We start from the raw sequence: 10,796 nt of genomic DNA, 5'->3' as shown, positions 1-10,796 counted from the left end.
GGAGCATGAAGTGGGTGGGAAGTGATTGGGGCTCATCACCTCAACCCTTCCTCCACCATCTGACACCCATGTCTCCTCAGGTACCCCCCCCCCCACCCCAAGAGCGCCTCTCCTGTGTGCTTGTTCCCCGGACTGATGCATTCTCCTCTATAAATACCAGCTCTGGTATTTGGGGTTGGCAGCTGTTGCTGCCAGCGAGATGGCTGGGTTGACATGAGGCTCCTGACAAAACAGAAACCCCTGGTGTGTGGGGGTGGGGGAGGAAGGGGGATGAATCAGAGAGGGGGTGGGGTGGGCTCAGGGGGATAGAAGCCCAGAGAAGTTGGCCGTGTGGGGGTGAGGGTGTACAGTTATAATTGTTATAATTGGAAACTGAGAGCCTACCAGGCCCTTTCTGGAAATCACCCTGCTGTTTATAAACTTGAGGCTGCACCCTCACTGGTAGGGGTGGGGTGGAAAAGGGCCTTCAGCAATCCAGAGGGAAACTGAGGCTGGGAACTGGAATGCAGGTGCTAGTGGACATGCCTGAGAAGGTGGGCTCCAGTGGGGATGGCTGCCTGCCCCAGGGAGGCCTTCCCACCCTCCCTGCCTGTCAGAGACCCTCCTCCACTAGGCCTGGCTGGGGCATTCCTGGTCTTTGCCTGAGCCCTCCTAAATGTTTGCCACTTTCAGAGAATCTTTAGAAAAAAAGAAGGGGGAAAAAAAAAGGTGATTTGGAGACTGTCTTGGAAATAGGCCTTGTCTCTTCAGGAAATGACCCGAAGTATCTCCTTGGAGCCAAAAGAAACCCCTCAAACTAAATGGAAGCCTCTCCCCAGCTCTCTCCCCTGACCACCCCAGGAGGAGGCAGGCACCCAAAGACTGAAAGGGGGCTGGCCGGGGCCTCCAGACACGCTTGCGCCCCGGTGAAGCGGCTGGCAGGCCTGCCCATCCTCTGCCCTCCTAGGTCCGCCAGCCTCTCCCACATCCCGCAGGGGCCCCCACCCAGCCGCCCGCTGAGGGGCTCAGGCCTCTTGCGGGGGGAGCTGGCCTCCCCGCCCCCACGCCAGGGGCCGCCCTTTCCTGGCAGGACAGCGGGATCCTGCAGCTGTCAGGGGAGGGGCGGCGGGGGCTGATGTCAGGAGGGATACAAATAGTGCGGACGGCCGGGGGCCCCGTCTCCCCTCGCCACATCCACTCTCCGGCCGGCCGCCCGCCGCCTCCTTCTCCGCGCCGCCCAGCCTCGCCCGCGCCGCCACCATGAGCCAGGCCTACTCGTCCAGCCAGCGGGTGTCGTCCTACCGCCGCACCTTCGGCGGGGCCCCCAGCTTCCCGCTCGGCTCCCCGCTGAGCTCGCCGGTGTTCCCGCGCGCGGGCTTCGGCACCAAGGGCTCCTCGAGCTCGGTGACATCCCGCGTGTACCAGGTGTCGCGCACGTCGGGCGGGGCCGGGGGCCTGGGGGCGCTGCGGGCCAGCCGGCTGGGCGCGACCCGCGTGCCCTCCTCCTACGGCGCGGGCGAGCTGCTGGACTTCTCGCTGGCGGATGCCGTGAACCAGGAGTTCCTGACCACGCGCACCAACGAGAAGGTGGAGCTGCAGGAGCTCAATGATCGCTTCGCCAACTACATCGAGAAGGTGCGCTTCCTGGAGCAGCAGAACGCGGCGCTTGCCGCCGAGGTGAACCGGCTCAAGGGCCGGGAGCCGACGCGCGTGGCCGAGATCTACGAGGAGGAGCTGCGCGAGCTGCGGCGCCAGGTGGAGGTGCTTACTAACCAGCGCGCCCGCGTCGACGTCGAGCGGGACAACCTGCTGGACGACCTGCAGCGGCTCAAGGCCAAGTGAGCACCCGCGAGCGCCCCCAGAACCCCCTCCCGCTCCAGGGGCCGGGCACGGGCTAGGCCTGGGGCTGGGTCCAGTGGTCAGTATCCCGTCGTACCCAGGGTCAGGGTGGTCTAGCTGTGTTCCCGGGAGAGGGGGGAGAGACGCCTTGCCTCTCTCTCCCTGTGCTCTCAGGCTGCAGACTAGGCTACGGTCCCAATTTTCTTGGGGACATCCTGGAGTGGTAATGGGCGACCTTGGGAGACCAGGTGCTTCTTAAAAGCATCTTAAGATGCTGGGGTGATGTTTCTTGGTTCAGGTGGGCACATGGAAGGAGAAAGGAGGCCCATAGGCAGTGGGAGGGAGGGGACAGGTTGGTAGGAGACAAGGAAATCTGGGGCCAGCAGTAGCTCTCAGTTCATCTGTGATGAAGCCCTGTGGTTCCGGGTAGAGAGGGGATCTTGACCCCTGGGCCAGACTTAAGCTTTACAGAGAGGGATGGATAAGCTGGAGGAAAGGGGAGAGTGAGTGGGGGTGGGAGGTTGCAGCCCTCAGACAGATTGGAAGACTGATTGTGGGCTCCACCAGGCTCCCTGTGCTTCAGGCAGCAAGAATAGAGCAAATACTGGTGGGTCCTGCTTTTCTGCCCAAGTGATCACTGTCTTACCACCCAGGTCACAAACGTTAAATGAGCACCTACATGGGCCAGGCTGGGGCTGGGGCCCGGGAACCTGGAGGTGGATAAAATAAGAACCCTGAGGTGGATAAAATAAGACGCGGTTCTTAATCCCAGGGAGGTCACAAACTAGGGAGGACTCGGACTCCCAGGGTGTGGTTCCAGGGCAGAGATTGGAGCCACTTCCTGTCCCCTCCCTGTGTGGGCGGTCCCTCCTCACTCTATTCTGAGCCCACTCCCTGGGCAGCCCCCAGTCAGTCTTCTCCCCAGCCCGTTTGATCCTCACCATCTGTCTGTCCTTCTGCTTGTGTCTGCCAGGCTGCAAGAGGAAATTCAGCTGAAAGAAGAAGCGGAGAACAATTTGGCTGCCTTCCGAGCCGTGAGTCCTCTTGGGTCTCCAGCTGCCTTACCCCTTCTGTCCCCTCTATGTCACGCCTGGTCTCCCTCTGCCCTGCCCGGGTGATCAGTGTCCCTCTCCCTCTCGCTTGACCTTTCCCAGGACGTGGATGCAGCCACTCTAGCTCGAATTGACCTGGAGCGCAGGATCGAATCTCTCAACGAGGAAATCGCGTTCCTTAAGAAAGTGCACGAAGAGGTACTATGCCCTGGTGAAAGTGGCTGGAGTGGGTGGTGCTGCTGCTGGACTCTGGGAGTTGGGGTGTGAGGCTGCGTATGGGGGCTGGTTGGGGACTGAAGCCTAGCCATACCCTGCAGGAGATCCGCGAGCTACAGGCCCAGCTTCAGGAACAGCAGGTCCAGGTGGAGATGGACATGTCGAAACCAGACCTCACAGCTGCCCTCAGGGACATCCGTGCTCAGTATGAGACCATTGCGGCCAAGAATATCTCGGAAGCCGAGGAATGGTACAAGTCAAAGGTGAGACTCTGGCGGCCCCTCTGCCCCCCTCATTCCTGGTTTGGAGGTATTTCCTATGGCTCCATCCCTAGGGAGGAGGGTGAGCCCGGGGTCTCCGTGCTTCCTTGCCCACCCCTTCTGGTATCCTGCATCCTCCCTGTCATCTCAGGGACCCTCTCTCTTTGCCCTTAGGTGTCCGACCTGACCCAGGCAGCCAATAAGAACAATGACGCGCTGCGCCAGGCCAAGCAGGAGATGATGGAGTACCGCCACCAGATCCAGTCCTACACCTGCGAGATCGACGCCCTCAAGGGCACCGTGAGTCCCTGCCCACCTCGCCTGGCCCAGCCCTTCCCATCTGCGGCTCACAGTCTATGACCTCCGGCTCACCACACACCCTCTCTGGGCCTCTGTCTCCTCATATCTACCACAGGGGTAGAAACAGACAGGTGGACTCCCGGGGCAGGGGAATGCTCTCAGGAATCGTGGGACTCCTGCGTGGAGGCAGGGAGGGTGGGCAGCCGTGCTCCCTTGTATCAGCTGTATTCTCTGAGATTCCACGTAAGGCTTCATTTGAGTTCCGAATTCCCTGGCTCAGAGGACTCTGACAAGTCCTAGGCTTGGCCATCTGGGGTGCCTCGCAGCCCATAGACTGTGCCTCTCTCCATCCTGGGCCCTGCCTGTCCCCCCGACCGCCAGCACAGCCCATCTTTGACCTGGGCACCCCTCCCCTGCAGAACGACTCACTGATGAGGCAGATGAGGGAGCTGGAGGACCGCTTTGCTAGTGAGGCCAGCGGCTACCAGGACAACATCGCCCGCCTGGAGGAGGAGATCCGACACCTTAAGGATGAGATGGCCCGCCACCTGCGCGAGTACCAGGACCTGCTCAATGTCAAGATGGCCTTGGATGTGGAGATTGCCACCTACCGGAAGCTGCTGGAGGGCGAGGAGAGCCGGTGAGGGGCAAGGCAGAGGCTGACTGTGGGGTCCTGGAGGGGGTTGTGCTGAGGGCCCCTTCCTGCCTTGAAGCGGAGCTCAGGATCACCATCACAAGATCTAGAAACAATATTATACAAGAGGCCACCACTCTGCTACTTACAGATAATTAACCAAAGCCACCTGGGTAAAAAGTGATTTAATTAATAGCTTTTATAAAAAGAGAAATATAAGTATTCCCACATCCACCTTCAGAATTAAGAGCCAGCAGCATAAAACCATATTCAGCAACTAGTAATAAAACATCACTGCCAGTCAAGGGAGAGATAGAAGCAGAACCGGGAGTGATGAGGAAGGAAAGGGAGGGGGCACAGAGAGATGAATAGAGACAAATGGAGCCGGGACATGATAGGCTAGGAGAGAAGGTGCAGAGACTCATGCTCAGAGGGTGCACACACACGCACATGAACACACACACATATGCTCACAGGAAAAGATGCAATGACACGCTCAGAACAAATCAACTTTAGACACAAAAACACCATACAACCAAAAAGGGACACAAGGGAACCTTCTTCGTTGATGGAAATGTTCTTTATCTTGATTTGGACTGGTGGTTACTTGGATGTAGACACTGATCAAAACTCACTGGATTGAACTGTAAAGATCGGTACATTTCACTATGTAAACTTAATGTCAATTCAAAACAGGTCATTTACTCAACAAAATGATGCCCACTGATGCTCACAACAATCATAAAATCTGAAGTTTAAAAAAATCAGCTGACATGTTTAGATGCAGATTTATAGAGAGGAAGATTTCAGATACTGTAGACTAATATCCACATATAATGACCCCTTAAGTTAGCTAAGGTCACATTGCATTTTCCCAGCTCTAGGCATAAACAGGGGTGGCAGTTCCTGGAACTTGCCTTCATGTGAGTGGACCAGAGATTCCTAGACTGACTGGAGGGTGGGCACATGCAGTGGATGTCATCCACAGCTCCTGTTGATACACCCTGCAATGCCAAGGGCAAGAAAGATACCGGGTACAGTGGAGGGTGCAGTGGGGGTCCTGGTGTCACACCAGTAGGTCAGAGATGGACTGGGTGCTCCTTCCAGAAGGAACAGTTCCTGGGACAGCTCAAGTTGGCCTTTGGCCCCATGCCCCAAGCAGTGTTGAAGTCAGTGGGACTGGGACAGCTGAGGATGGTGTTTACAGAGGATCAGGGCAAGCTTTGAGGGGTGGTGATGAGAGAGATGGAGGGTCCTAACCCTTTGGGGGCCTGGTCTCTCTCCTTTTAGGATCAACCTCCCTATTCAGACCTTCTCTGCCCTCAACTTCCGAGGTGAGTGTGTGTTAGCAAGTGGAGGCTGGAGCGTCTGTGGTAGGAGGCCAGCATGGGCCCTGCCCAAGGCCAGCCAGGAGGGGAGGGTACACCATAGGGAAAGGACTGGGGTCTGGGGAACAGAAAGGGGGCTGCTACAGGAGAATGGGGAAGTTTAGGTAGAGGCATCTTCTGACAAAGGAAGGTTTTTATTTTATTTTTTTATTTCACAGTGTTGTAATGTATGACCATGTCCCCTGCATCTTCTGGGAATATTAAGTGGCCAACAGTTTCTTTTTTCTAATATACCCAAATTCTGAGGAGGTACTAGCAGTATCCTTGGGGACCTGGCAGCAGAAGCATCTAGAACCCTATACCTGAGCTACAAGGCACCCACCACTTCCTGTCTGTTTGATAAGATGCCAAGCATCCCCCACTGCCCTCCAGCTGCTTGTTGAATATTTCCAGCTTTCTGGAGCAAGATGTTGGGTGCTTGCTTTAAAAAATGAAGCCAAACCTTAGCAAAGCCAAACAATTAAAAGAACGAACTCCTAGGGCATTCTGCCATTCTGACATTAGTAATATGCAGATCGAGTGGCTTTCCAACCCCGGAGAGCAGAAAAACACGCTCTAATGATACATTAGGAAAGCAAGTTGGAGTCCTTGGCAGCTTCGCCTTTCCTAGATCAAATCTTTTATATATTCGATGTTCATTTCCATCAGAAAAAAATACATGCCGTGCTCCACCGAGCTGCAATGTTCATCACAGGCTGGCTGACTGCTAAGGAGATTTATGAACACCAAACTCATAACACCAAGGACCTAAATTTGACCCTTCCAATAAAACTCAGAATGGCTCTTTTCGGTTAGCAGTTTATGCAGATACCAAGTGTGAGCCTTGCATTTAAAATCGCTTAATGCTTTTTCAAGTCAATAGTTCTGGGCCATGACAGGGCAAGTACCGCTGTTACCATTCATTTCACAGTGGGGAAACTGAGGCATGGGGGGGCAAGTGACTGGCCATCCGCACAATACATCAGTGACTGATTCCTGTCCATTTCTCTTTCATTAAGACATCAAGTTGTTCATCCGGAGACAAAGGGGGCTGGGAAACATGAGATCCTTCAAAAGGGTGCCTTGGTTCTGGGCTCTAGGGTCCTAACTATCAGGGTACAGATCCCTGCAGGGATCTCCCGGGGACCAGGGGTGGAGAGGGAGTGAGGAGGGGTGTCGGTGGGGGTGGAATGCTGGGTGGCCTGGGGCCTAGGTGATCCCTCACCCTCTTGAACCTGCCAACACCTCAAGCACACCTGTTGGCTTCTCGTCTTCTCTCAGCCCTGGGACAGCCCCTTGGGTCTGCAGAGCCACCTACTGGGTGCTGGGCACCAGGACAGGTGAAGATGTTTTGCTGAAAAAGTAACCGGCCCATATTGAGGGGGTGGGCGTCTTCCGGGCTCTGCCCAGTGAGACCAGGGGACTCCCAGCCACAGTAACAGCCCAGGCCTGGCCTGGGTCAGGCTGAGTGTGTGGATGAATCTGTTACAGAAACAAGCCCCGAGCAGAGGGGTTCTGAGGTCCATACCAAGAAGACGGTGATGATCAAGACCATCGAGACCCGGGACGGGGAGGTGAGTGGTCTGCCTGGTCCCCTTACCCCTGAGGTGGGGGGCCTGTGGGGTGTGTCTAGGGGCGACTGTCAGCCAGGTGTCTTCTACCAGCTGTGCTGGTTCTGCCTGGGGGCAGAGGGGTCTGCCACGCTTGGAGCGAGGCGTCCCGGGGTCGTGACTCCATCCGGTCATGACTCCGGCCAGCCCTGGGTTAGACTGGGTTTCTCTTCCCCTCCAGGTCGTCAGTGAGGCCACACAGCAGCAGCATGAGGTGCTCTAAAGCCAGAGACCTCTCTGCCACCGGAGACCGAGCTCACTTCTGTCCTCACTGCCTCCTAAAGCCAGCCTCCCTCCGTCCCAGGGCACCACCCCCAGCCACAGTGCTTCCCTCACAGCCTCTGACCCCTGCTCACTGCGACCACCCCTCCTGGTCCCCACAGGGGACATGGCCCAACCCTCCCGGGCACAGGAAGCCCCTGCTGTGTGAGGTCTGGATGTTGAAGTGAGGGGGCCTGGCCCTGGGCCGCCCCTGGAGTGTGCTGGGCAGGGCGAGGCTGGAGCCAAGACACCTCCAAGACACTGCCCTTCCCGCCTCCATGACCTCAGGCTCTAGCGTGTGGCTTTGGAGAGGACTCCAGAGCAGGACGTAGGAACACCTCAGGGTCAGGTCAAGCCCTGTGAACCTCCCCACTGCCCCCTCCCCAGCCTGAGTCAGAAAGGCAGCATCCTTAGCAAGCTGGGCAGGTAACTGGGGACATAGACCCCCGTGGGGACTGGGGGGCTTGAGACTGACCCCATGGTCCCGTACTTTCCCGAGGTGGGCTTACAAAGCAGGGGCTGCAAGAGAGAACCCCCGAAGGTGCCAGATGTGGGAGCAGGAGATGCAGAAAGAGAGAGGGTGGGCGAGATGCTGGAGAGAAGAGGAGAGAGGAGAGAGCGGTCTCAGGCAGGTGGCAGGGGAGCCACCTCCCCGTGCCTGCCCCTTCCCTGCTGCAGGGGCTCTGAACAGAAACAATAAAAAGTTAAGCACAAGCCTAGTGCGGCCCCTGCTGTTTTGACTGCCAGGTCTTCTCTGAGAGCCCTGTCGCACTACCTATCTTTTTGGTTTTTTTTTGGCCACATAACACAACATGTGAGATCTTAGTTCCCCGACCAGGGATCGAACCTATGCCCTTGCAAGGAAAGCATGGAGTCCTAACCACTGGACCACCAGGAAATTCCTTGTATCACCTCTTGAGGTGGACTGTGTTTTTTGCCCTACTACCCAGCCAGACTGTCCCCCAGGGCCTGTCACCCCTTCGGTTCCCAGAGCCTTGCAACCTGGCTGTATGTGTGTAGCATATGGTGGGGGAAGCTTTTGTTGGGGACTCACACATACCTCTTGTTAGGCCCCATTACCAGGACTGCCCCCACGGACTGCTCTGAAGTAGGGCTCCTGTAGTCCTTGCCTAAGGTAGCTTACACCCTCTTCCCACTAAACCTGCATCTTCGAAGCTCAAAGGCCAATTCAGGAAAAATAACCTTGTTAAGAAAAACAGAAAGCTCTATCTCATCCTTGGAGAAGAAGACTCACTGCTCTAAAGATGTCAAGTCACCCTATGTTAGCTTATAATTTCAGTGTAATACAATCTTAACTAAAATACCAAAGGGAAATTTTGGGAGAATTTGGGAAGATAGGAGGGAATGTGGGACATATAAAAAAAAAAAAACCCAGAAAATCATAAAATAAAACATTAATATATATCTTAAAGGTTTCTGTGGGGAAACCTTAATTATTCAGTACTGGGCATGGTAGCTACGGACTGGGGCAGCGGTGAAATCTGTCTTTTCACTCCTTCCAAAAAATAAATTCCAGGTGGATCAGAGATTTAGGAAGCTTGATAGATCCATGTAGGTCTCTGTCTTCCAACCACCCCTCAGATTTAAGAGGTTACCCCTCAGAAGCAGGAAGAGGGTAGAGATCACAAGCATGATAAATTCGGACATTTTGTAAGGGAAGTAAATCCAATAGAGATTTAGTCCTAAAGTCCTTAGTATGCTGTTCCTAACTGGCTTTTCTCAGAAGGTTCCAAAAGCCTTTCTGGTGTCTCCTCCCCCTTCTTGGATGCAGCCCTGGCTCATGAGTTGCCAGGCTCCCCCCATAACTTGTGTGGTCCCTCCCTCCAGGGCTCCAGGAAGGACCCCCTTTTCAAGGTATGCTATCCATCTTGCCTTGGGAGCATCTGGGGCTAAACCTCATGTCCCCCACCCTCCCTTCCTTTCCCCCCAATCCTCTAACAGAGTGAACCCTGCAGGCCCTAGAACACTCCATCCCCCCAATCAACCGGTGGTGGACCCCCAAGAGAAATGAGCAGGAGCATTTCCTGTGCACACTGGGATCGAGGCGGGTGGCACCTTCTTATCCTGAGCCTATGGGGGGCCCTGGAATCTGAGCTCCTCTCTGTGTGAGAGAGACTCCTGGGTGAGGTGGGTCCACATGGATGTGGTGGTGTATGTGTATCTGTGAGTAACCTCCGGAGTCTCTCAGCTTGCTCTTCCCCCTGAATGAGTTCCCAGCACTCATCTACCCCACCAAGGATAAAGGGACATGAGGTCAGAGAAAGGCTTAGAGGCTTCCCTACCTTCCCAAAAAAGGCTTAGGTGCAGACTGGTCACTAGAAGGAGAGAGTGGAGGACTCTAGACCGGCAGATCCAGACCTCAAAGGCCCCCAGGCCATGACTTGCCCCCCTGGGGCCTTGCCCCACATCTTGACCAGCTGTCCTCAGGCTCCGCTTGAATGTCTCTGGGGTCTAAGAACACATTGCCTCTTCAGGGGCTCCTTCTTGCTGGGACAGCTCTGAAGATCAGAAAGCCCTTCCTTCTCACACATGTCTGTCCCTGTGATGGCTACCCATCTGTCCTCAGAGAAGGGAGGAGGCCCAGGGGAAAGCATGGTCTGAGTCGAGCCTTCCTGGACTGGAGCTTCTGGTTCTAAGCCCTCTGCTTTTCCTGTCTCCCTGGGAGTTGGACAGTGACCTAGGAATCTGGGGCAGAGGAGATGCATGTGGCCTGATCCCAGAGAATGGACAAAAATAAACTGAAAAAGATCTGGGTCTCCGGTGGTCATACACATACACCCAGATCTTCAGGTGCACTCACGCACACATACACCCCACCCCCTCCATGGCTAAAACTCTCCCTACTCCTTGGGGACTGGCGTCTGAACACTGAGAAATAAGAGGGTTCAGAGGGCTGACCAGCTTCCCACCATGGGAGCAGTTCCAGACCAACTCAGGCCCCACCTGAGCACGTGGAATGGGAAGGATTGTGGAGGCAAACATGTCCATAAGCCAAGAACTGACATCTCAGTAGGCCATTTCCTATCCTGTCTGTCCACTCTGGCTATCCCGCCACCCCTGCTCCTGGAGACAAAGCATTCCACTCACTCACCACTTATCTCACTCCTCCTCTGACCACCAGCCTGCCCAGGACTCATATGGAAAACACTGACCTTTGATTCAACACCTAAAATGTCAGCTAACCAAGGACAAGGTTTTCATTCATTATATTCACTACTCCTGGTGCCCGGAAGAGGGCTTTGTCCACAGAAGGTGCC

The 10,796-nt window shown here is 55.4% G+C and overlaps 1 protein-coding gene across 1 annotated transcript; it reads left to right on the top strand.

The window, feature by feature from the left end:
• The first annotated feature begins 1,148 nt into the window (after nucleotides 1–1,148).
• DES (desmin) lies at nucleotides 1,149–8,232 on the top strand. The gene is made up of 9 exons (XM_065930503.1): nucleotides 1,149–1,817; nucleotides 2,792–2,852; nucleotides 2,973–3,068; nucleotides 3,188–3,349; nucleotides 3,521–3,646; nucleotides 4,066–4,286; nucleotides 5,571–5,614; nucleotides 7,139–7,221; nucleotides 7,439–8,232. The coding sequence occupies exons 1-9, from the start codon at nucleotides 1,240–1,242 to the stop codon at nucleotides 7,478–7,480; spliced, it is 1,413 nt and encodes a 470-aa protein (XP_065786575.1). The 5' UTR covers nucleotides 1,149–1,239; the 3' UTR covers nucleotides 7,481–8,232.
• The last annotated feature ends 2,564 nt before the right edge of the window (nucleotides 8,233–10,796 follow it).

This window comes from Muntiacus reevesi, chromosome 3, assembly GCF_963930625.1.
Source record: "Muntiacus reevesi chromosome 3, mMunRee1.1, whole genome shotgun sequence".
Classification (NCBI taxonomy): Eukaryota; Metazoa; Chordata; class Mammalia; order Artiodactyla; family Cervidae; genus Muntiacus; species Muntiacus reevesi.
This window is presented reverse-complemented; position numbering and strand designations above follow the sequence as displayed.